We start from the raw sequence: 27,212 nt of genomic DNA on the forward strand, positions 1-27,212 counted from the left end.
ATCAATGTTTCTCTCTCTCTCTCTCTCTCTTTTTCTCCCTTGCTCTCTCTCTCAAATCAACAAAAACATATTTTTTAAAAAAATATATCATGTTAAAAGAGAGAGAGATGTCATGAAGCCAGTGGATATTGTAGACACTTGATGCTATGTGTTCAGAGGAAGAAGTAGAGACTTTGCAGAGGTGAGGGAGCCCAAGCCATGCCTTCGGATGGAAAGGGTTGTGGTAGGCAGAAATTAGGCCACTTCAAGCAAGGGAACCCTCTGAGGGAACCCTTTGACAGAGGAAGTACAGAGTGGGGAGGTTTGTTCTGCGTTTAGGGAAACTTGAGCAGATACGAGTAGATGAAACCCACCTGTGGACCACAATGAACAGAGGCTGGAGGCAAGCTCAGGCTGAATGAGGCACTTTCTCCTCTGGCTGGGAACTGCTCAACTCCTTGCTTTCACCTCAGATCTCCTCTGAGATCCTGGTGTGCTGCTTGCACTGAACTTGGCTTAAGCAGGGGATGTGTACAAATTTCCCAATACATGGAGCAAGCTCGAAAAAAGAGGGACACAGTCCCCCAGATGTGCTTTGCCAGTGTGCACCGTGGGCTATGTTCCAGAAGAAGTGCCCTCATCTCTTTTGCCTTGTGCAGCACGGTCGGGTGAAGAAGCACAGCATCCAACCAAGTTGGAAAATCCTGAACTGTGCGGTCAGGGTTACAGCCTTGCTGGCACGAGAACCGTTCTGTTTTCAGTTGTAAATCAACATTGGTTTTGGCTGCAAGTCTTGGGTCCTCCCTGCCGAGCCAGCCTGCTGTTAGCAGGCGAGCTGCTGGTGCTCTGTGCCAACGAACTCGCTTGTCCCCACACATTCATCAAGATGACCGGTTTCCTAAGTTTTTGTTTGTGTTTTTTGTTTGTTTGTTTTTTAGGGGAGCAGCTGCCTTTCTCAAAAGAATTTCTATAGAGAACCTCAATGTCTGAAACCTAAAAAGTGGAATTGCCTGTGATAAGGAGGGGATAGCGCAGACAATGTGCTGGATGTTTGGAGCAGAAGGACTTGCTCCTCTTCTCCTAGGATGGCCATGCCAAGGGGAGCAATGCAATAAAGCATCACAAGTCAACAGGCAACAAGAGATGCGAACCAACCGTCCAGGACACTTGGACCCCCCAGATCTGATGGGAAAGAGCAGAACTGGAGATCCCTTCTCTGACGCTCCTAATACCATTGTCCTCATTATTCATTCAGCATGTGGCTAACTGTCCACATGTTACCTCTCCACTAGATTGTTAGCTCCTGGAGTATACAAGCTATGAGATAATGCAAATAAAGTTCTTAGCATAGTGCCTGGCAGCCTTTTGATGGTAGCTATCATTAATTCGATTTTTAAAAAAATTCTTGGCCAGAGCTAGCAGGGGATTTTGTACACACCAGGTACACAATTTTATCCAGTCTGTGATCAATAAGCTCATGGCACTCTGACAGTCCACCACAAAGCAGTTTCCATTTCTTTTTCTGTGTTTGATGTGCTGGACACATAAAGGGAGATTATTAATAAAGATTGGCTGATTAGATGGCTCTTCCAGGAGGTGGACTTTCTCCCAAGTGGAAAACCTGTGTCCTACCCATTTCCAAAGTCTGCTTGGCACTCGGACATAACCTCGGTGGAGAGTTTTTTGAGTCAGCAGAGCTCACAGACAGGGGCCCTCCAGCTCAAAATCTCTAAGGCAAGAAAGACCGGGGAGCCTTGGTTAGCACTGCTGGGGAACCATAGAAATACCTGCCCTCCTTCGCGACTAACCCAGCAGGTAGTTCTGGGGCCGCCGTTCCCACCGGCTGCCCTCTCCCTTCCCCCCTCACCACCCACCCGAGGGGGCAGTTCCTTCTCTGATGCCTGAGCGCTGTGAGTGCTGAGTTGCAGAGCAGCGCGCTCTCCATGTGACTTCAGTTTCCGTCAGTTCCTTCCGCAAGTGCTAAAATAATCTGATGCTCCAGAGAGAGGAGGCAGCCCAGCCCTGTTTTGGGCTGCTGTCGAGGAGGCCGGAGTCCTGGGAGAGGATGCACTCGGAGGAGCCGCCTGGGCCTGCGGGAGCCGTGAGTATTTCCTGCGTGGCGGACTGCCACCCTTTTTGAGGTGGGCGAGCTCAGCCCACAGCTGGGGACTGTCGGGGAGGTAGTGGCTTGCAGCATCCAAGCTCCACCGCTGCTGTGCTCAGTGCAGGGGCTCCAGCTCGGGGTAGGTGGATTTGCGTCCCTAAGGAGCGCTGAGAACTGAACAAGGTGGTGTGGTGTAGGGGAACCAACAAGGGCTTCAGATTCCTGGTTTGAGAGTTTGCTTACTGGCCTTGTGAGGAGAATTCCCAAGCCTCAGTTTCTTCATCTGCAAAATGGGAACAATAATGCTTCCTCCTGGGTTGGATGAATGGATGCAATAAGACTACTCTGTGAGCACTCAGCATGTTGGGGTGCTTGGATCTTTCCTGCCCCACAAGTCATAGATGAAGACACTGATACTCACTGACAGCAACACATACTTAGGGATGTCTTCCACACGCAGGCCCGCACTAGGTGTTGGGAACAGAGCTGTGAAGGACACAGGCAAAGCCCCTTTGCCACATGGTGTTCTTAGGAAATTCACTAGCTAATAAGTCTCAGAGGGAGACCAGATCCCAGGCCTTTCTGATCTTTGTCCAGTGCTCTTCCTCACAGCCTCCACGTGGGCTGGATTCTGGAGGATTCAGCATATATTCCCATGCACTCAGGAGCTGACATACGTGAGGAGCCACTGACTCGGCCCTGGCTCTGTACTGCCTTCAGAATGGGCGCCAGCTCACTTGGCGCCTGAGAGACGGTGACCACGTGTCCAACAGTGGCTGAGACTCAAGGAGGCTGAGGCATGGTCCTGGGGATGCAGCTCACGGATAGGGCTGCTCTGGGGTGGTGCACTTCCAGGAGAAGCGAAGGGAACCCTTGGGAGGTTTCTTCTGTGAATGGTACAGCCTGTTTGGAGCTTGGACAGTAGAAATATTTTGAATTTATGAAGCTGGTCTTCTGTGCTCCTTTCACCCACTGTCGGCACTGCACAGACTATTTCTGTGGGTTTTACAGCCCTGAGAATTATTTATTTGCCTCACACACCCCATAGGTTTTTACAGGTATGTCTGAGAGTTCCTAGAGGGAATTATAGAATTATGGGCCCAGAAAAACAACAACAACAACAACAACAACAACAACAACACACAGACACACACACACACACACACAAAAAAAAAAAAAAAAACACACCAAAAAACAAAAAAAAACAACAAAACAAAACCCAGCTCAACTCCTGCCTTTAGGTTAAAGAAAAAAGAAAAAAAAAAAACCTGTTTCACAAAGTGGGTGCTTTCATCTAATGGGTAACCTCATGAAACTTCATGAAAACCCATAGTAACCTGATCCCACATAGTGTTTCAACCCACCATCCAAGAGCGGAGCCTCCCAAACAGATAGTGGGCTCCTGGTGTCTTTGTCCTGGGGCCCGAGTTAGGAATGCACTGACCTGACTGTCTCTGATCTCTCTTTGTCATGGAAGAGTGACACCAGTACTGATTGTAACCTGCATCCTGGTTACACCTCAGATCCACATTATAACCACATAAGTTAGGGGAGGGGAGGCTTTCAACCATGACTGAAAACATTACCTTTCTCAGGGCAGGCTTGCTGTGTGCTCAACGATGCTCACTGATGTGTCCACACACTAGTGACAAATACTTTTGCCTTTAGTAAAATTTCTTTATTATACTCATTTCCCTCCCCTCCTAAAACTATTCTTCTCAACTTCATCACTGAACAAATTGTCCTGGCTCACTGTGTGGGACGCTCTGGATTAGGTTAAGTGATGATCTCTGAAAGCTGAGAAAGTTAAGAAGAGGAAAAAAGGACAATGATACTTATATCTTATCAAGCCTCACAAGTAATTGTAAATCTGAGTTTAGGGGTCTTTTAGTTACAAATGACAAAAACCCAATTAGCTTGGCTTCAGAAAAAAAAAAAGATAGAAAAAAGTGAACTTATTGTTCCAAATAACCAAAAAGTCTATGGAAAAAAGCTTCAGGCATGGCTAAATCCAGGTGCTTAAACATTGCTAGGAATCCATCTATCTCCATTCCTCCGCATTGCTTTCCTCTGTGTAGGCTTCATTATTAGGCAGGTACTAAAGTTGGTGGCAAAGATGGGTGCCTGCTGCTCCAAGCTTAATTGTCACCAGTTTGGCATCTGAAGCAGGAAGAGAAAGCCTTCTTTCCCAAAAGTTCTAGTAACAATCCTTGGATTGATTCTCATGGGCTTGGCTTCGTGAGCCCATTATAAACCAACCACTGTGGTTAGGGAATAGGAGGCTCTGATGGGTCCAGGCTTGTTCACAGGCCTCTCCTTGGAACCAGGAGTGAAGGTCAAACTCAACTGAACGTGAGCTTCTTCAGAAAATAAGGGGTTTGATTGCATGAAAATGTAAATGCACTTAATACTACTGTGCTCTACACCTAAAGTGGTTAAGATGGTAAATTTTATGTTATGTCTATTTCACCACAATTGAAAATTAAAATAATAGCTCCAGCTGGTTTGGCTCAGTGGATAGAAAGTCAGCCTGCAGACTGAAGGGTCCTGGGTTTGATTCCAGTCAGGGGCACATGCCTGGGTTGTGGGCTCAATCCCCAGTGTGCGGCGTTCAGGAGGCAGCCGATCAGTGATTCTCTCTCATCATTGATGTTTCTGTCTCTCCCTCTTCCTTCTTCTCTGAAATTAATAAAAATATATTTAAAAAAATTAAAATAATAAAGAAAGAAACTGGTGATTTCCTCAAAGGGGAGTTAAGGAATTGTTACCAGAAGGAGAAATGAATGTGGGTAGGCAAAACCAACTGATTTCCAGAGCAAATGAAGTCAGGTGCTGAGAGCAGACCATATGTGTCTTCTCACTTTAATGCATGAGGAGTTTCAAGACTGAACAACGGGAATAAAGGAGGAAGTAGAGAATCTGTCATGGTTCTCACCATCGAGGTGGGCAAGAAGAGCAGAGCTGGTACCAATAATGGGCTAAATGTAGCTACAAAGCCCTGAGGACACAGGGATTCCACACACAACCTAGAAGGTTGCCTTAGGTGCTGTGCCATGTGTCTACACTACTTTCTGCTGCCAAGAAAGAAAGAAAAGAATGGGCAGGGGACTTCTCTTCAGGAGATGGCATCTGGGGCTCTATCTATTCACCCTGGCTCTTCTCAAGCAGAAAGTCAGTGAGGCAGCCCAGCACCCAAAGTGACCAGTAGAAGCTCATCTGAGAGTACACATCATGTTCTTCAATAACCTCATGTCACTCCATTTTAAATGTCAGGCTGGACACTGGCTCCTCCTGATCTTTCCTACTGTCCTCTCCTGGTCCAGCCACGATCCCTTAGGTCTCTCCTGCCTTTCCAGTGTCTCCTCTCAATGGTCCCACCAGACACCAAGGCTGAAGTCCCTCCCTCAGCCTGCAGGGTCAGTGGCAAATGAGTCTTTCCCTGACAGGCCCTGGGCTACTACTTCAGCTTCAGACATGTTAATGGTCTACTTATCACTACCCAGCCTGGTACCCTGTGACTTCCTCATGGGCCTCCCCCAATGACCTTTCTCTTGTTCTAGGTTCTTGCGTCCTTCCTCGGGTTCCTAAGCTTCCATCTTAGCTAATAATACTGACCTCTTATTCCCTTCTATATCCTCTGTTTTTTAGGCTTTCTGGTTTCTTTTGCAGAACCTCTAAAGATCCTCATCTTTGTCTTAGGTACAATCCATGGTGTCAACAGGTTGTCTCATCCCCACAGAGACCATGAACCCATGAACACTCAGGGGTGCGATTTAGAATATCAGACTCCACATGGTATAGGCACTGACCAATCAGAATGAACATTATCATTAGAAGCAGGGTCCTGGGTTGCTGGATCATGGTGGGAGCCTTGAGAGTTCCAAGACAGTGGCTAGGCTGGTGTGATGGGATTCATGGGGTAGCTGTTTACCAATAAATACATATCTATGCAATCCAGCTGAACAGTCATTCAATGTATATTCCTCTCAGACAGGTTCACATTGAGCACTTCCTACCTGAGTCAGAACTCAAATTTGGTTTTGGCTTCACTGTCTACAAACTATGTGACTTGAGCAATTCACTTTGGCTTTTTTGAGTCTTGGGTTTCTTATCTGTAAAACAGAGATAATAAGCAAGGACTAGAACATAGATGTTTGTACACTAATGTTCATAGCAGCATTACTTACCATGATCAAAAGGTAGAAACCTGCCCAGCTGGCATGGCTCAGTGGTTGAGCATTGGCCTAAGAACCAGGAGATCACGGTTCAATTCCCAGTCAGGGCATATGCCCAGGTTGCAGACTCGATCCCCAGTGTGGGGCGTGCAGGAGGCAGCCGATCAATGATTCTCTCTCATCATTGATGTTTTTATCTCTCCCTAACCTCTCCCTTCCTCTCTGAAATCAATAAAAATATATATATTTAAAAGGTGAAAACAACCCAACTGTCCATTGATGGAGAATGGATAAACAAAATGTGGTGTATACTTACAATGGAATGTTATTCAGCCATAAAAAGGAATGAAATTCTGATACATGTTATACAATGGAGTGGCCTTGAAAAGATTGTGCTAAATTAAATAAGCCAGACACAAAAGGACAGATGTTACATGATTCCACTTATATGATTCTATTTATGTGAGGTACCTAGAATAGGCAAATATATAGCGAAGAAAGCATAGTGGTTACCAGGAGCTGAAGGGAGGGAAGAATGGGGAGTTACATTTAACAGAATTTCAGTTTGGGATGATGAAAACTACTGGAGATGGGTAACGGTGAGGTTGAATGACAATGTGAATTTACTTGATGTTCCTGGAAAGGCATTAAATTGGTAAATTATATGTTTATTTTACCGCAGTAAAAAAAAAAATGGAGATAGCCTGGGCTGGTGTAGCTCAGTTGGTTGGAGCATTATCCCATACATCAGAAGGTGGTAGATTTGATTCCTGGTCAGGCTACATACCCAGGTTTCGGGTTTGACCCCAAGTTGGGCATGTGCGGGAGGTAGCCAATAGATGTTTCCCTTTCGCCCTTCCTCTCTAAAATCAATTAAAAATTTTTTTAAATGGAGAGAATAATGCCTACTTTGTAGAAGTGTTATGAGTTTTACTAGAGGCCTGGTGCACAAAATTCGTGCACGGGGGTGGGGGTCCCCTCAGCCCAGCCTGCACCCTCTCTAATCCGAGACCCCTCGGGGGATGTCCGACTGCCGGTTTAGGCCCAATCCCTAAACCGGCAGTTGGACATTCCTCTCACATTCCTGGACTGCTGGCTCCTAATCGCTCACCTGCCTGCCTGCCTGGTCACCCCTTACTGCCCCCCCCTGCCGGCCTGGTAGCCCCTAACTGCCCCCGTCCCCTGCTGGCCTGGTCATCCCACACAGCCTGTTGTTCAGTCATTTGGTTGTCCCTCACTAACCCCCCTGCTGGCCTGGTTGTAGGCAGCCATCATGTGAGGGCATAATGGTCTATTTGCATATTACCTCTTTATTATATAGGATATGAGATCAAATGTCTGTAAGAAGCCTTTGCAACCTCAAGTGCTATTTTTATTAAGCAATAGCATTAAGTTATAATCCAATTGTCTTGGATTCATTCAAGGATTTCCTAAAAATCATTATTTGGGGGGTAGGAAGGGATATTCCTCTGTGTATTCAAATAACCTTTAAAGAAAAAAAATCAGCCTTAGAATAGCCATGTTGCCAGTATAATCTGAGGGATTTTGTAAGGGCAAATTTATCTCCCCTACCGTTCTGAAACTATACCATGAAACTTTATTATTTTTCATAATTATTATATAAATAACCATTAAAGTATAATGCATGAAAGAGGATATCAGTCATTTACACTTCAGTATGAACTGCTTTCCTCCTAATTTTGGCTGAGAATAGTAAGATAGTGATTATCAAATTCTTTTTTTATAAGACATAAATATTTTTCCCAAATAAAATACCTGACTTTGCAATCTCAATTAAGTTGAGATTAAATTAATTATATTGATCCAGAAGATTGAAAACATAGGCACTTTTAAAATTTTTTTATTTTATTTTTTATATTTTTTTTATTGATTTCAGAGAGGAAGGGAGAGGGAGAGAGAGATAGAAACATCAGTGATGAGAGAGAATCAGCTGTCTCCTGCATGCCCCCTACTAGGGGATCAAGCCCAAAACCCAGGCATGTGCCCTTGACCAGAATTGAATCCAGGACCCTTCAATCCACAGGCTGACACTCTATCCACAGAGCCAAACCAGCTAGGGCAGGAACTTTTAAATTAAATCACTTGATATGCATTCTGAACTACTTAGAGGGAAGTGTATTGATGACTGCATTCTATTTTGAAATGCATCAAAAATAAGATGGATTGAAGGATGGATAAAAGGATAGATGGATAGATATGTGATAAAAACCAGTAAAAAGTTAATAGTAGTCTTGGCTGGTGTGGCTCAGTTGGTTGGAGTATCATCCTGGACACCAAAGGGTGGCGGGTTTGGTTTCTGGTCAGGCACATGCCTAGGCTGCAGGTTCAATCCCCGGTAGAGTCAAGTATAGGAAACAGCCGATTGATATTTCTCTCTCTCCCTCTCCATTCCTCTCTCTAAAGTCAATAAAATTCTTTTTTTAAAAAATTGAAGAGTAGAATCTAGGTGATGGGTATATGAGTGATCATTGTCAAATTCTTTCACTTAGCTATATGTTAACATTTTTTTATAATGAAAGGGAGGAAAGTTAAATTACTGACAGGAGCTGCTCATACTCATTTTCACAAACATAGAAATCAAATAATAATAAAAAATCTTCCAGCTGTGGCTGGGCAGCTCAGTCATCCCAATACACCAAGGTTGTGGGTTCAATCCCTGACCAGAGCACATAAAAGAAGCAATGAATGAATACATCAATAAGTGGAACAACAAATCAGTGTTTCTCCCGCCCCTGCCTTTCTTTCTCTAAAAATCAATAGGAACTACATCTATAATATACTAGCATATTATATGCATTATTGAGCAATTAGGATGTGATGAGGAGGTAACATATGCACTGGGCCTTGAAGGATAAGTAGGAGTTAGACAGTTGGAGAAGACCAGGAAAAGGGCCTTTTCCACAGAGGAATCAGTGTGTGAAAATGCATGATTTTTAGTCAAGTATAGCCAGCATCCCAGGGTGGCTGGGGCTTGTGGTATTGAGGTTGAGCTTTGCTGGACTCAACCAGAGGCTAAGTTTGAATTGCTGCTTTGACATGCTCTCTAGCTCTATGGCCTAAACCTTTGTGAGACTCAATTTACCACCTGTAAGATGGGGATGATAAAAATTACCTGCTAGGGTTTTGTGAGGACCCTAATATATGTAAAGCATCGGGCATAGTACTTATCCCAAGTTGAGCAGTCCATAAACATTAGCTATTATAATTACGAGCCAGGGAAGCAATCTGGGAGCTTGAATACTATCCCATTTAGCTGGTCAGTAATCAGGAATACATATAATTTCATTTCTCAGGTGTGCTCTTTCTCAAGAGAACCAAGGTTTAGGGTGTGGGGGTGATATATTTCCATCTGGGCAATAAGCCTCGGTTATCACCTAAAACCCCTATCTTGCCCATAGTCTCCCACAGGCTCTGGGTGGTCTCACCCTCTCTGAATACCCCCAGGTCCACATCCTGCAGCTCACACGGACGGAAGAAGATACTGCACCTGCTCTGTTTCATTTATTTCAACACCAGCTCCCGTTTGCACAGAGCATCTCTGCCTTTCCTTTAATTCTGACACTACTTTTCTTACTAATGAAATCCACAACATTTCCTTGTATTGACAAAGCTTTTTCACACACACTTTTTATTCAGTCTCAACACAACCCGGTGAGGTTGGAAAGGCTGGCGTTATTGTCACCAATGGCCACAACCGGAGAGAAGTGACCAGAGAGAACAAACCTGTGACACTGAAAGGAAATGAGAAGTTTGAAACGAATGCATTATGGGTTGGGTGCCCATCCACAGGTGTTATGTGGGTCTCTCATATACAAAGGTGACACCACAGAACTACACTACCACCAGCCACGTAAAAGCAAGGTGTTGCCTCCCCAGGGAAGCAGATGTGCACTTTTAAAGACCTGTGGCCAAATGCAGCCTGTGGCCATGGAACAGAATGAGTTGAATGACCTCTGTTGGTTCTAAGGGCTGACCCTGACCACAGAGGGAAACCAGTTGACTCATTCGAGCAGGGTAGTGCTCTATGCAACACTTCACACATTGGCTGCCCAGAGTGGTAGTGGGGAGAGTCCCAGGGAAGAAGAGCTGCTGTGGCCTCCAACCTCCCTCCAGGAAGAGGCAGCCTCCACCATTCCCAGATGAGACTCTTCTCATGAGCCCGGGTGGAGCCCTAGCTGACCAGGTATGCTAGGCGTGGGGTGGGAACAGCACTTGGAAACCCCTACACGGCATTCCCTGTGGCACCTTGTTCCTATCATTTCATCTCTCTGGCCTGCGTATTCTCACCTCCAAAATAGTGGTGTGTAGTCCCTTCAGAAATGCTACAGTTCTTCTCAAAAGAATGGTCAGTTACTGCATTTGAATGGTAGGGCATTTGCCAGAAAAGGCATTTGCAACAGAACTGTCCTTTCTCACACAGATTCTCAGGGACATACATTTAATTAGCATTCCAACAAATTTAAAATGATACAACTCCTCACTTATTTGTCCAGGCGTAGAGGGGATCCAACTTCTACAGGCAAATGTCAAGGGACCCAGTGGTACAACCAGCGCTTACAAAGCAGGGAGCTCCCACCCTGGGTGTGTTGAAGCACCTGCTGGGGATGAAGGCGCTGTAATGATGACAAAAACAATTTTTTGAGTGTTCCTTTAAGCCTTATCTGAATACAAGCTCTATGGTTCCCATTTTAGTTGAGTGATGTACCCAAGGTCAGAGCCAGGCTTTGAACCTGTTCCATCTTTCCCCTTAGCCTGGGCTCTTTCTTTACCTTTTACTGCTGCCTTTCCAGGGGCTCAGAACATGCAACCCCAAATCTAAATCCCTGGACCCTGAAAAAAAGAAAGTAATGTCTATAATAAAACTTATTTTAGTTACTAGTCAATGATATTTTTTCTTCCAATAACTCCAGATATGATCGTTTTAAGCACACTCACAATAATTTCAATCTAAATACCTATAAGAAATTCTCTATTTCAGTAATATTTATTAGGCTCTAATTATGACATATATTTTAAGTAATGATAGATAGGTTCTATTATTTTAAAACTTGTCTTAATACAGTCATTGAAGTGAGTTGTTGGAAAATTAGAAAATATTTCTGTAAAAATACTTTTACATATATTGTAATCCCTTAGGATAAATTCTAGAAGTGTAACTACTGAATCAAAAGTAGCCTATGCTGTCAAGATCTTTGATAAATTATGCTAAATGGTCCTTCAGCAAAAGTGTGTAAATTTGCTCTCCCATCTGCAGAATATGAAACAGTTATTGGGAGTCAGGGACTCAAAAGCCATTCTGTTGTCTATATTTTAACAACATCATCATTAAGAGAGAAGGCCAGAGAGGCAAATCATGAGGTCTGAGTGCACACATCACAATTCTAAATGCTCACCTGGCCAGGTGGCTCAGTTGGTTGAGTGTTGTTCCATACATCAAAAAAAAAAAAAAAAAAAAAAGATTGCTGGTTCGATTCCCGATCGGGGTGCATATCTAGGTTGTGGGTTTGATCCCTGGTCAGGGCAGGTATGGGAGGTGACCCATCGATGTTTCTTTCATACATTAGGTGTTTCTCTCTCTAAAAATCAATAAAAATATCCTCCAGTGAGGATAAATAAATAAATGCTCTGTCACCCCAATCTTCCATTTGCAAGTTCTTTTTTAATGCATCCACCATTTAAATATGATTCTTTGCAAAATATATGAATATATTACTTTGACCAAAGAATAGAACTGGTTCTTTAATTTTATAACCATTTTTTCATTTTCTTTTGTATGTATTTCCAAAATCATAATTGAAGAAATCTTTGGATTTAAATATTTGGATTACACATTTTTGACATTTCTCCAAAAATACATAGAAATGGTCAATAAACATGTGAAAAATGCTCAACATTATTACTAATTAGGGAAGTGCAAATCAAAACCACAAAGAGACAGCACTTTATAACCATTAAATGGCTATAATAAACACGACAGAAAAGAGCAAGTTCTGATGAGAATGAAGAGAAATTGGAACATTAGTAATGTTGCAAACAGCATGCTCCTTTTCCTCTAAAAAATTCAGTGTATATTTTCTAAGAACAAAGATAGACTCTTACATAACCACATTGCAATGATCAAAATCCAGAAATTTAACATTGACATGATATTATTATTTCACCCATTATCTGTATTCAAATTTTGCCAAGTGCCCTAGTAAGTCCTCTTTAGTAATTTGATCATTTAGTTAAAGAGGTGTCTGCCGGTTTTTCCACTTATAAAGCTATTATTTAGAGTGTGAAAATTTAACACACTATGTTGGCAACTGTTGGGCCAGCTGCTGGGGTGGTGATGGTGGTGAGGTGCTGTCATAAGAAAGCATGGAGCTTGGGAAATGGCCCTGGCCCTGTAGAGAGCTGTCAGGAACCCCAAGAGGCCGCCTTGGCGCTTGTTCTCTCCACCCTCTCTTCCAGCTGTGTGGTCCATCCTCTTGTTATTCTTTTGTCTTCTCTGATCTCTGCCCACTATTGACTATTTCATTATTTTCTTGGTATCTACCTCATAGCTTCTATTCCTCAAGGCAAGATCCCTCAAAAATTCAATTCCACTTTCTCTGTGCCTCTTAGCTCCAATTTCCATTGCTAATTCTCTCCCTTGTCTCTATGCACTGGGATCATTCATAGGGTGCATGTAAGAATTGATTTCCCCTGGTGAGGTGCTTCCCCAAAATTCTGCCAGCTAGGTGGAGGTAGAGGTGGAGGTGTTGGTGAGGTCATGTGCTTCTCCTGAGGGCTACCTTTCCAGAAGGACTGGGAGTATGAACAGAGCAATTGACCTGGACAGTGGAACTTACATTAATGCATCCAACATATTTCTTGAACTGCATCAGGACACACAACCTAACCCTTCTGTGCTCCTTTCAGGTATGAGGAACTCTCCGGAAGCTCTAGTTTCAATGTCAAGATGGTAAAAAATTCCAGGATATTTTAAAGATTTATGTGTATATGCATTTTTAATTTGAAGTTTACTGAGAATCTTTCTGAAAAGAATATTTGAAAAATGTGTATTTCTGGAAATTTTGGGACAAAAGGTTACTATAATTTCCCCTCTCCCTTTAGAAACTTCAACAATTATTTAATTTTCCTCATATATTTTAATTTTAAAAAGTTTCAAATTTACAGAAAAAAATTTAAAAGTACAATACTAAATTTACCAGTTGGTAATATTTTACTTTAATTTTTTACTCTCCATTTGAAAGTAGGCTACATAAATTGTAGAAATCATGAAATTTCACCTCTAAATACTCAGCATGCATTTCCTAAGAATAAGGGCACATTCGTACATAACCAAAACATTATCATACTTAAGATAATTAGTAATAACCTGATAATATAATATCATCAGCACTTGCTCTTTTCTATAATAACATCTGAAAACACAGTATTTAGTACAAATGTAAATTTCTCCAATTGTCTTCTTTTAGAGATTTTTAAAAACCCAGAATCCACTCAAGGTATATGCATTCGACTTGGTTATTATGCTTTTTGGTCACCTATAATCACACACACACACACACACACACACACACACACACCATTTAGGTTTTTTAGGCTTCGGGGCAAACATTTTTGGCTAGGGTACTACCGAGATGGAGTTCTGTGTTATCCAAGGCATTGCACCTGGAGGCCGAAGATGCAGCTGGTCTCACCATGGGAAATGCTAAGTTTGAACATTTGGTGGAGGTTGAGTTCACTTTATTTATTTATATATTTATTTATTTATTTATTTATTTATTTATTTATTTATTTATTTATGCTAAGAATCAAAGAGACCAAAGCTACTTGCCTGAGGCTTTCAAATACTTCTTGGTAGTAGAGATTGTTTGATGTGGTCACAGACTGGGGTTTCTGCTTTTTGTTATCTATTCTCTGCGGTCCCTGACCAGCTGCCCTTCCCTTTCTCCCAGGGTCCAGGGTAGGATTTGCTCTTTTTCTTTTAAACAAAGCCAGCCGCCCTTTTGGTGGAGCCCTCTATCTAGCATCTGTGTGTTTGGTGTCTCTGGTGTCGCCCGCACACATGCACACCCTGCTGCGTGTGGGTACTCTGCTTCTAGAGAGTCCCTCCCCCACACCAGTGTATAAATATTTGTTTCTAACACCAAACACCTCTGCGAGTTGCCCACTTTCTGCAAAGACCTTTTTCTTTAAAGCTCTTTCAGCTTACTTTGAGGGGAAAATTCTCAATTACATGTTAATATCTCTATAACACTCTTGACTCTTGCCAAAAAGCCTATAGCAAAAAGGTTGCTTCCCAGCTCTGGTGGCAGCTGCTGTAGTAGCAGCTGGAGAAGGTGGGGAGGTGAGAGTGGGGAGTGCAGAGGTGATAGTAAGGGAGCCCCTGAATACTAGAAACCCAGCAACCTTTCCTGAAAATGAATCCAAAACCCTAACAAAACCAAACGAGAACTCAGATCAGAGTTACTTCTTAGTATTCCCATAGTTTGAGTACGAGGACACCTTTTCATAGACAAAAATGCCTGAGATTGGTCCTTACAGCTGATTAAGACATTGCATCACAATAGAAATCTACTTGGAATTAATAATCCTTTTAAAAAGAAGTTATATTTTATTAATATAGGTAAATCTACACACATTTGGAAAAAAAAATACTATGCATATGTGTTTAAGTGTCACAGGGCCTGACTGAGGTAAAAGGAATGCTACTGCACTCCTGAACTATTTTGATGGAAATTTCAGGAAGCAGAGACCAGTCCAAAGATTTCACTTAGCTTTCTTCCCTGTCCACTGCAAAAGCAAGTACCACCCACAAGTCCCCTGGACTGAAGCCACTCCTTGGCCTGTGTGTGGCCATCTTCTCCCACCCAAGCATCCTGAGCCCAGAACTGATGTGGTCATGGGAGGGGTATGGAAGGGTGCCCCACGTTACAGCCAAGCCACCACCAGCAGGATCAGGAAGCTCTTTCCAAAAGGAGCAAATAGTCCCATCCCTTGCATTGTTCCACACAGTCCACAGCTACCAATCAGTCTTCTGTACCTTGCTTGGGTCAATGAAGCAGGAGTTTCTCCCTATTCTTTTGTGAAAATAGAAAAAGCAAACAAGCATAATTTTTAAAACAGAGGAATTTTTGCAGCCAATGTGCATTCTTCTTCCCCATGTTAGTGTTCTCTTGTTTTAGGATACTGCCTCCATTCATGTTGTTTTTATGAGATGAATCTGTTTTCACCACTTACTTGTTATTACTACATCTGAGAGAGAAAAGCCAGACAAAAAGCCATATTGTCTTTCTGCCTTAAAAGGGAATACTCTTTATAGATGAGGGACGGTGGTGGGGTTGAATCTCAGGTTTCCATGATAACCAATTAGAATTCATAGTCTCAAGATTAATGGCTACCTACGAGATGCAGTTGGGCATTTGAGATCCTAATATTTTTAAGAACCAGCAAGAACATTTTGTGATGACTAGACACAAACAGGATAGCTAGAAGATAAACGAAAAACATAAATGATACACTAAGAGGACTTCACTTTGACATGAGGTAGGACTTATAATTTTAATATCTCCAAGTCAAAGTGTTATAGACACAGTACAGAATCTTGTCTCCTGCAGTACCTGGGTCAATGGTATCTTGTTCTTCAAAGCTTTTCACTAATTAGAAGCTCACAGTCTCTAGTGTTATTCATAATCATAATAACCACGAATGGATAAAAGATATAGAGAGGCTTTATAGAAATTGTTAACGGAAAAGAATTTAGGATTTACAGACTGTATATAAAAGAAAATGGGACTCCCTGGCCAGTTTTTCTCAGTGGTTAGAGCATCAGCCTATGGACCAAAGAGTTGTGGGTTCGAGTCCCAGTCAAGGGCACATATCTTGGTTGCAGGTTCCCCAGCCCTGTTAGGGGCTCCTTCAGGAGGCAAACAATCAATGTGTCTCTCTCACATCGATGTTTCTCTCTCTCTCCCACCTCACTCCCTCCCTTCCAGTCGCTCTATAAATCAATAGAAAAAGTATCTTTGGGTGAGGATTAAACAAACAAACAAATAAATAAATGAATACAAAGAAAATGGGACTTACCATTTTCTAGCTCTGCACTTGGAAGAAATTCTTCAACTGGTTTAGCCCACGAAATACGAACCATTAATCCAGGTCCTTTTAACTAGAATGAGGGGAGGTTCCAGGTTACCTCATTTAAAATTTTAATGCCAAGCTACTCTGTGCACCCTTCATTGTTTATCCTTTCTCCACCAAAAATGTATCTAAGATGAGCAACATTTGGCTTAAAAAATTGATGTCTTTTTCAGAAGATGTCAGAGAGATAGGAGTAAAGTAGGACAGGTACTTATTTGTACACTCAAGATTAGATACTCTCATAGAGCTGGAGATACTGTTGAGTGGTCTTCACCCAACTGAGGTTGAGTGTGGGTAGAGGGAAGCAGTCCTGTGCACACAGGAGACAGTTCACGAAATTCCCTGATGAGATTGGCATCCAAACAGTTTATCTGAGACTCCTTGCAGTGGCGTGGCTCTAAGGAAGCCTTCTCCAGCTACACACTCCAGGAAGTGTTTCTCAAGTGAAGCGGCTATTATTTGGAGTCTTTTATTTCTTCTCAAAGTCATTACATACCTTTTTTTTTGTTTAGTACTATTTCAAGCCCATTCTCATTCACATCATTGTGTCAGTCACAGTCCAACCAGGAAACAGAAACACACAGATCATCTAAAACAGGACATTTAATGCAGGAAATTGGCCTCACATGATGGAAGAGGCTGAGATGTCAACCAGGGAACAGAAGTCACCCCAGAGAATAGGAACTTCAGAAGGCTGTGAACTCCTCTGGGTAGGATGATGATAAAGGGAGGAGAGTGTTACCAGAACCTAGGAGTCATCCAAAGAAGCTCAAGGACTTCTCTGTCCAAGGCAGAAAGGGAGAGAAAAACCCTGGATTCTCTCCTCCTTCTAACTTCCCAGTAGTGCCTTCCATTGGCCAAACCTGCTGGAGGCCAACTGACACCTGAACTTGGGAATAGAGCCTTCAAAAGTCAGCCCCTGCAAACCAGAGCAGGGTAGAGAATGGATAAACCGTGGATCTGAGGACGAACAGCTCTCAACCAGCATAGTTCCCGGAATTAGCCTTGTTCTGGAATTTATTAATGTAGAATTTTTAACCCAACCTTCCCTCATATTATTTTAAATTTATTTTATTCCCCCCCCTCATATTTATCACACAGTTAATATGACATATTTATTCTTCCAGCCAAATTATTCATTATTTTATTTTATTTATGTATTTATTTTGTTAATCCTCACTTGAGGATATTTTTCCATTGATTTTTAGGGAGAGTGGGAAGGAGGGGGAGACAGAGACAAACATCAATGTGAGAGAGATACATTGATTCGTTGCCTCCCACACACACCCCAGTAGGGATTGAGCCTGCAACCCTGGTATGTGCCCTTGACTGAAATCAAACTGGGACTCTACCAGTCTGCAGGCTGAATAAACTCAATGGATACTCTATCCACTGAGCCAAACCAGCAAGGGCCAAATTATTCATTTTTTTTGTGTGTGTGTGTAATTGCTGAATTACATTGGAGGTTGTATCTAGGAATAACAGCCACACACAACCAGCTCACTGGTGTTTTGAACTCATCCAAAACACATAGTGACTGGTGGTTTGACCGCTCGACCAAACACATAGTGACTGGTGTTTTGACCGCTCGACCAGTCACTATGAGGTTCACTGACCACCTCTCGGTTCCTCCCCCTGGCTGACAGGTTCCGATCGCCCAATGGTGAACGGGGTAACCAGGGATGGGTGATGGGGGATGCGGGCGGCACCAGGCCAAGGCCCCCGCCCTGTGGGTCGTCCCACACACAGAGGGCCACCTGTGATGGGGCGGGGCCGGCAAACAGGCGGTAATGGCTGACTTCTTGGTCTTTCCCCCTAGCGGGCTGGCAGGCTCTGATCACCTGATGGAAAATGGGGAACCGTGGGTGGGTGGCAGCAGGGGGTAGGGCCGGCTGTGGGCAGCCAGGGAAGATGGCTCTGATTGCAGGCCAGGCCTAGGGACGGTACCTGTGCACGAATTGCTTGCACTGGGCCTCTAGTCAATAATAATTATGTTATATAGTTATGTTACCGTCATAGTTAACAAAGCACTTTCACATATGGTATTTGATTCTCATTGAAACTCTGAATGGTTATTATTATCTGCATTTTTAGAAGGATTAACTGAGTCTAGGAGACTGTATGTGAATTGCTCAAGGACAAATAACAAATACTGGAACCAGAATTCAAATCCTGGTCTGTTTGGTTCTAAATTCCATAATCTCCCCAGGCTATCTCACTATAGAAAGAGTTGCCCAGAGGGTACAGCAAAAGTTTTTCTGGGCTGTTTGATTGCGTTTAGGAAGAAGGAGAATAGATATTTTACAAAAATTGTCTTATTGACCCAGAAATTAAAATTACACTCTGGGCATTAGTGACATGAGGCCTATGTAGCATTCCAGACTGAGTTACATTCTCCCTGAAGAAATTGCACTCTTTCCCCGAACACCATCTAGATTCAGTATTTCAATATATGGAGCTGGTTGTTCTAGAAGGGTCAGTGTCACAACAAGTACCATCCCAAATCTTTTTTTTAAAAAAAATATATTTTCATTGATTTCAGAGAGAGAGAGAGAGAGAGAGAGAGAGAGAGAGAGAGAGAGAGAGAGAGAGAGAGAGAACATCAATGATGAGAGAGAATCACTGACTGACTGCCTCCTGCACACCCCCTACTGGGAGTCGAGCCAGCTATCCAAATATGTGCCCTGACTGGGAATCAAACTGTGACCTCCTGGTTCATAGCTCATGCTCAACCACTGAGCCACGCCGGCTGGGCTACCCATCCCAAATCTGACAGAGATGGTGAAAGAGGAGAGGAGGGAGCAGGTCCATGGTTCCCAGTCCCTGTCTCTTTTCAATGAAATAAAAGACACTCATTGAAATTTGAATGTCAGATAAACAATGAATTTTCTTTCTTTCATTTTTTTTTTAGTATAAGTATGTCCCAGATATTGCATGAGACATATTTATACTAAAAAGTTGTTTGTTTTTAGTATAATTTGCTAGGTCTAGCAACCTTATTTGAAGGTGAGCAGTGATTCCAAAGTTTCAGGGGTGTGTGTGTGTGTGTGTGTGTGTGTGTGTGTGTGTGTGTTGGGAAGATACTGAGAACAGAAGCCCATATGGCTCTGTGTTTGCCATCTGTGCCCTGCACATGCCAAGAGGTGATAATTCCTGCACAGGTGCAGAAGCGGAAGGAGAGTCTGGGAAGAGAATTCCCAGTTTTGAGCAAGAACTGATGAATTCTGAATTATTCTGAATTGGAGGTCTCCTCTGTGGTAAGGAGAGCTGACCTGACCTGAAGTGAAGGTTGAAGTTGATTTACCCGGTTTCACTTAGCCTTTCTGTTAGTCTGTTTTCACTAGTGAGTATTCAAATCTAACCAGGAAGTTAAAATTAGCCTAAGAGATTGTGTAAACTCATTCAAAGAAAGGAAAAGAGGAAGGGGCCCTAGAGAGCTGAGATGTGTCAGGCAGAAGGGTCCATGGAACAGGTGAGGAGGTTCATGTTAGTGCTGGTGCTGCTGGCCCAAGAGAAGACTGGAGAACAGACCCTGCAGTCTTTCCCAGGTAGAGGTCAAGGAGCAGATGGGGCAGTTGGAATGCTGGGACCAGGCACTTGCCTCCGATTCTGACAAATGCCGAGGTGGTAGGGGATTCCACCCACAGGTCTATAAACTCTTTCAATAGGCAGGTTCAATCTAACAGCACCTGCAGTGAGAGTAATTAGTCTGGTTTCTCATCCTGGAGCTCAGGGAAGAGGATCTGCCAGCTGTTACCAGCCGTGCCCTAAGTTGATCTTGAACCTTGAATGAGCCATTATTATATCTTTGTATGTTCACCTGTAAAAATGTGATGGTGGAGGATATATTATATTTCCATTATGGCTCCTCTTAGTTCTAAAATTCTGTTGGTATATATACAATTAGAAGCATTCTCATGACTTCTGTTCTGTGCTCACTGGCATGATAAGAGGGCTGGTAATCATACTTCATCAATAATCCTTATTATACTGAAGATTGCTTTTTCATTTTCTCCTTAGCTTTTCCCTTATCCAGGCAAAATATCAAAGTCCTATTTTCAAAGGGCTATATTCAAATGAGTTAACCAATGCGATTTACTCTTTTTTAAAAGCCTCATGTCAGCAATTAGTAAGTCTATGGGACCAGAGGCAACAATTAGTATTTCAATTCTAGTTCACTGTTCATTCGTTCAAAACTTACTTATTGAGCTCAGGTGACACATCAGGCAGATTTGAGCTTTGGGAAGAAAACTCAACAGAACTAAAAAACATGACAAACTCTAGGTGACCTGAAACCTGGTTCCTTAAATCCTTTGCTTCTCACTTCTGTTGCTGGACTCAGTGTTCAGCCACCTGTCCATCAGATGGTAGGGGCAAAATGAAAGTGAGTTCTTGCAGTAAAAGGTTGAAAGTATTGGTTAACTTGAGGTATGTGAAGTGTCTGTGGGTTTCCACCTGCCTGAAGCTATGGGCTTCCAAGACCAGACACCACTGGGAACTGGCTCCTTCTACTGAGAGTGCAAAGCAGCCCTCTGGGACGTCCTTCTCTGACTGTGTTTTCCTTGCCCTCTGTCCACAGTGCTGCACTTGAGATGGAGTTATTGCCTCTCTGGCTCTGCCTTAGTTTTCACTTCTTGACCGTGGAATGGAGGACCCGGAGTGGAGTAGCCACAGCTGCTTGCCAAAGGTGCTGCAAGTTGGTGAGTTTTCCCGGGAACTCTGAGTTGTCTGTTGTTCCTGTGTTGCTAAGGTTTGGTCCATTTGGAAAGCTGATGGATTGTCAATCAAGGAGGGCAGGGAATGAATGAATCGGAATCGCTCTTTACCTGCCTAGCATGATGCCACGTGCAACCTGCTCTTTAACCAAAGGTTAAGATGATGCCAGGAAAGGCTCTGCCCCACCTTTTTCGTACCCGCTGAAGGCACGAGGCCACAAGGACAGGCCTACGTGAGCCCCTGGGAACAAAAGCACCTTGTTAAAAACTGGATGATTGAGCTCCACTAATGCTACTGGGATCTGATAACGGTGAGGCATATTAAAGTTGAAGAAGCCCTGCCTCAGAGTTCCTGTTTGAGTTGATAGCAATTACTTTAAAAGCTGTACTGAAGCCCCGGGCAAGTGGTTCAATTGGTTGGCGTGTTGTCTCATACATCAACAGGATTGTGGGTTCGATTCTGGTCAGGACAGATACCTAGGTTGTGGGTTCAATCCTTGGTGGAGGTGTATATGGGAGGCAACTGATTGATATTTTTCTCTCACACCAATGTGTTTTTTTCTCTCTCTCTCTCCCTTCCTCTCTCTAAAAAAAAAAAAAAAAAGAAAGAAAAAGAAAAAGGAAAAAAAATCAATAAAAATATATCCTCAGATGAGGATTTTTAAAAATGCTGTACTGAAGAGCATGCTGCCCACGGATATAATAGCTAACATTTATTAAGCAACACCCCTGACCATGCTTAGGTTTAAGACAACCCAGGAAGTAGATAGCCAAGCTTTTGCGGTCTACTCTCTTCAGGGCTTTCAGCCTGTATGTGGAAACATAACAATTATGCACATTCCTAGAAATTTTCCCTTTTGCCTGTAACTCAGTGATGTAAAAATCTGCCTGAGAAACATACATTTAATAAACATTCCTTGAACTCTATTATAACCCAGGCACTGGGAAGACTAATTGGATGTCAGGGTTAATACTTATATTTAAAAAAATGTGTTCTTAAGGCTGATGAATCTTAAAAGCCCAGCTGGTCATAATTCTTAACCACTTTTGGTAACCTCTAACCTCACACCGTAGCATACTCCAGCGTGGGGTAGAGGTTATGAGCCAAACCAGGTTTAAACCCCATTTCCACCACTTACTAGCTGGTGACATTGGGCCACTCTGCCTCAGTTTCCTCATCTGTAAAAGATGGAGGTGTTAATAATGCCAAGCAATCATAACATAACACTGGGTTGTAATGATGATTAAATGAGTTAATGTACGTAAAGCACTCAGAACAGTGCCTTGAACGTGGTAAGTGCTATGTATTTTATCCATTACTATTGTTGCTGTTAGTCTCTGCTACACAGACTTCCATTATTCCCTACGGAGGCAATGAAAGATGAACTTCGCAGTAGCTAATTCAGGAGTTACCAGGCATGGAAAGAGGAGGGAATAAAGCATGAGTTCTTTGACAGTCTTTCGGGGTTCAGGCTAGACTCTAGCCTGGCGGGAAGAAGTAGGGACTCAGCTGCCAGTGAGTTCAAGGAGTGCATTTCCTGTGGCTTTTCTGAATAGGGCTGAGGGTTTGGGAGTCCAGGTGCCCCCTACTGCCCCTCCTTGCATTAGCCATGTGATGTTATAATAAAATGGAATGAGGAGGTTTTCTTGGGCTCTGACGGCCCCGTGGGTCTTTTTGGGCCCCAGGGAATTGCAGGGGTGTGACACCCATGGCCTCCACAGCTGTGATAAAACAGGGTCTCACACCCTTTGGAAAGCCCCTAACCACAACATTCTCCAGAGAGTCCCTGTGTGGGGGAGACCAACACTTACTCAAATAAAGAAATACATCTTGTTTCTGCATGGGGAGATTTAATTTTACAAAGATGTCAGTTCTTCTCCAAATTACTCCATGATTGTAATGCAACTCCTATAAAAATTCCAAAGATTTTTGGGGTAAAGGGAGGTGTAGAAAGAACTTCAAAAATTCATCTGGAAATGAGAAACAACTCAAATGCTCTATAAAATTAATTGATTAAATAAAACTTATCATTATAGCTAACATTTATTAAGCATTTATGTGCCAAGTTCTATGTTAAATGTTTTACATAAATAATCACAGTGAATCCTCATTAAGAAAAATAAACCCTATGAGAAAATTACAAGTATATCAGTTTTACAGGTGGAGTAATGAAGGTCCTGACTGGTTAGGTAACAAGATCAAGGTCATCCATTTGTTAAAAACTAGAACCAAGATGCACTGACCCCACAACTCTTGCTCTTAACCACTGTTCTATTCATGTAACAAACTAATAGACAGTTGCTAAACAGAAGATGATCAAATTTATTTTATTGCCAGGGCAATATGTTTATTACATATTATTGAGGAGATAGTAGATAAATAAACAGTTTGTAGAGTGCAGACTCATTTTTAAAATTTTTTTTTTAGTTTTTTTGTTTTGTTTTGTTTTGTTTTGTTTTTAGGAAAGGTAGATAAATCTTTAGGAAAGAGTCCAGAAGGAGAGGTAACAAAAGGTTATTGGTGTTTCTTTGAGGAAGAGGCTGAGGTTACTGAAGAGTTTAATTTTCTGTATTTCTATATTATATCAATTTTTAATTATTAAAAGGTTTTATTTTACTAATCAGACAAAGAACTTGGGGCTGTGAGCGGTTAATTCCTTGTCCAGGGCCCAATGCTAACACGTGGCAGAGCTGAGATTCAGACTTGAGTCTGTCATCTCTCCAAACTGGTGCTGCTTCTTCTCTATCAGATTTTTCTCCTTTTTCCATTAGTCCCCTTGCCCCCTGGGATTGGGCCCACCGTTTTAGGCAACCACAGACCTTGTCCTACTGGCCAATCTGTGCAAAGGAAGGCCATTACTCCCCTTTCTTATCACTTAAAACTTTATTCCTAGACACCTAATTGACATCCTGTGGCTGACAGTTTTTGCCAGTCTTGTAGAACATTGGGCTGAGTTTATCCTGAGGCTTGAGTGACTTCTGCAATGAGACCAGGGTCGTCCCATCCCTCCCGCCCCCTTCTGCAGCACAAGGTAGAAATGCGTCCAAGAAAAGCACTGGATTGGGCATTACGAGCTCTGGGCTCCAGTCCCAGCTCTGCCATTGACTCTCAGCTTCTCTCCAGACCCCGCTCTGCTTTCCTGTGCAGTTCAGGGTGGCGATGAGCTCTGAAGTCCTTTTAAGCTGAGACATTTATCAAGTCCGCACATAGAGGAATGTTCAGACAAAACTTCTTTGGTGGAAATGAAGATGCCACAGTACTGCCGGTTGTTAGGCAGTGTCCCTCTTAGACACACAGGTGCAATGGTATAGCGATTACAATGCAGTGGTGACAGATGGCATTAATAGTGCCAGCTGTGTGTCAGGCCCTTGCCGTCTCTTGTCTAATCTCACCGCAGTCCTCTGACATAGGTGCTCTCTTTATCTCCATTTTTCAGAGGAAATGACAGACTTAATTTAAATTATTCGCCCAAAGCCACATGGAAATAAATGGCAGAGGCAGGATTCAAATCCAGGTAGAGACCTGGCTCTCAGTTCCTCTCATAGCTAATACCAAAGTGCAAATACAATTGTTACCACTCAGCACCTGATGGACAGGTGCTCAGATCTTCTCTCACATGCTGTGTGTTTTAAACAAGGCCTGGCACTCAGCTCCCAGCTGACTATTTTAGTGTGAAGGTAAAGGACAAAGAAAAGTTCCCCTTTTTTTCTATAGTGTCTGGTCCTTTTTTATTTTTTTTTTAAATTATGATCTCTAGAGCCATTCCTCAAAGTTTCAGGAACAGTCTGATGACTGAACTAAGTTTATGTATCCAAACCTCTGCCTCAGAGGCCTCCTCCTGCTGACCAGTGTGTTTTTGGACCTAGGTGGATGGAGTCGCTGACTGTCGAGAGCAGAATCTGGCTTCAGTGCCCAGCAATCTCCCTCCCCACTCCCAGACGCTCATCCTAGATGCCAACCCTCTCAAGACCTTGTGGAATCATTCCCTCCAGCTTTACCCACTCCTGGAGAACCTCAGTCTGCACAGCTGTCACCTGGAGCGCATTGGCCGTGACGCCTTCCTGGGGCAGGCCCGCCTGCGCAGCCTGACGCTGCCTGACAATTCCCTCTCGGAGAGCTACAAGGAGACAGCAGCTGCCTTCCACAGCCTGCGGGCCTTGCGGAGGCTGGACTTGTCGGGGAACTCCCTGACGGAAGACATGGTGGCCCTCATGCTCCAGAATCTCTCTTCACTGGAGTCTGTGTCCCTGGCGAGGAACACCATCATGAGGCTGGACGACTCCATCTTTGAGGGCCTGGGGCACCTCCAGGAGCTGGATTTGCAGAGGAACTACATCTTTGAGATCGAGGGTGGAGCCTTCGAAGGCTTGACTGGGCTGAGACACCTCAACCTGGCCTATAACAACCTCCCTTGCATTGTGGACTTCAGCCTCATGCAGCTCCAGTCCCTCAATGTCAGCTATAATGACCTGGAGTGGTTCCTGGCATCTGGGGAAGAGGCTGCTTTTGAGCTGGAGATGCTGGACCTCTCTCACAATCGGCTGCTGTTTTTCCCACTCCTGCCCCAGTCTAGCAAGTTGCACACCCTCCTGCTGAGGGACAACAACATGGGCTTCTACAGGGACCTGTACAACACCTCATCGCCAAAGGAGATGGTGGCCCAGTTCCTCCTTGTAGATGGCAACATAACCAACATCACCACAGTTAACCTCTGGGAAGAGTTTGACTTCAGTGACCTTGCAGATCTACGTTTCCTGGATCTGAGCCAGAACCAGTTCCAATACCTGCCTGATGGCTTTCTAAGGAAAATGCCTTCCCTCTCCCACCTGAACCTCAACCAGAATTGCCTGATGACGCTCCACATCGGGGAGCACGAGCCCCCAGGAGCGCTCATGGAGCTGGACCTGAGTCAGAACCAGCTGTCAGAGCTGCACTTGGCTCCCGGGATCCCCGGCTGCCTAAGGAGCCTCCGGTCGTTCAACCTGAGCTCCAACCAGCTCCTGAGTGTCCCTACTGGCCTTTTTGCTGATGCCAGTAACATCACTACAGTTGACATGAGCCACAATCAGATCTCACTTTGTCCCCAGCCAGCTGGCTTAGAAGGCGTGGGCCCTCCCAGCTGTGTGGATTTCAGGAACGTGGCATCTTTGAGGAGCCTCTCTCTGGAGGGCTGTGGGCTGGGAGCATTACAAGACTGCTCATTCCAGGGGACTGCCCTCACCCACTTAGACCTTTCTGGAAATTGGGGGGTTCTGAATGGGAGCACTACCTCCCTCCAGAATATTGCCCCCACATTACAGGTCCTGTCTCTCAGGGATGTGGGCCTCAGTGCCAGCTTCACAGAGTTGGACTTCTCTGGGTTTAGGAATCTCAGGGACTTGGATCTGTCTGGAAATTCTTTGACCAGTTTCCCCAGGTTCAGGGGCAGCCTGGCTCTGCAGACCCTGGATCTCCGCAGGAACTCGCTCACAGCCCTTCCCCAGGGGGCCATGTCTGTGCAGCTCATGACAAGTCTTCGGATCATCTACCTCAGTCAGAATCCGTATGACTGCTGCAGAGTGGAGGGCTGGGGGGCCCTAGAGCGTCTGCACACCATCTCTGACTTGGCCATGATCACTTGCAACCTGTCCTCTAAAATCATTCGCTTGGTGGACCTGCCCAGAGGCATGCCTCAGGACTGTAAGTGGGAAAGGGTGAATATGGACCTGCTGTACCTTGTGCTCATTCTCCCCAGCTGCCTCACCCTGCTGGTGGCCTGCACTATCACCTTTTTAACTTTTAAGAAGCCTCTGCTTCAGGTAATCAAGAGCCGCTGCCACTGGTCCTCCATATACTGACCTGGCTATGATTCAAGGTCAGAAATCTGGTCTGTGCACGGAAAGACACATTCTCTGCCAAATTTCAAGATCTGACGCTGCAGAGGACAAGTCTGATGAACTAAGCTTTAAATTAAAATGTAACATGTTTCCATTCCTCAGTCACTCTAAGTTCTTCCTCTGTTGTTATGATTCATCCTTATCATCCTGGTAAAATATTTATTAATTGACATGCTACACAAATAAAAAACATGTTTCATAAATATTTTT

General features: G+C 43.7%; 1 protein-coding gene across 3 annotated transcripts; it reads left to right on the top strand.

The window, feature by feature from the left end:
- Window positions 1-1,872: 1,872 nt before the first annotated feature.
- NRROS (negative regulator of reactive oxygen species) lies at window positions 1,873-27,212 on the top strand (the record flags this gene model as incomplete). 3 transcript variants are annotated; one of them, XM_080656987.1, is made up of 3 exons in its annotated part: window positions 1,873-2,080; window positions 20,990-21,110; window positions 24,993-27,212. In XM_080656987.1, 2 exons carry the CDS (start codon window positions 21,003-21,005, stop codon window positions 26,961-26,963), a joined length of 2,079 nt encoding a protein of 692 aa, XP_080513113.1. In that variant the 3' UTR covers window positions 26,964-27,212. The 3 variants fall into 3 exon arrangements, with proteins under 3 accessions (XP_080513113.1, XP_080513115.1, XP_080513114.1); XM_080656989.1 differs by lacking the exon at window positions 20,990-21,110 and having other exon boundaries at window positions 1,973-2,080; window positions 24,993-27,206; XM_080656988.1 differs by lacking the exon at window positions 1,873-2,080 and having other exon boundaries at window positions 20,988-21,110.

This window comes from Plecotus auritus (assembly GCF_963455305.1).
Source record: "Plecotus auritus genome assembly, chromosome: 2".
Lineage (NCBI taxonomy): Eukaryota > Metazoa > Chordata > Mammalia > Chiroptera > Vespertilionidae > Plecotus > Plecotus auritus.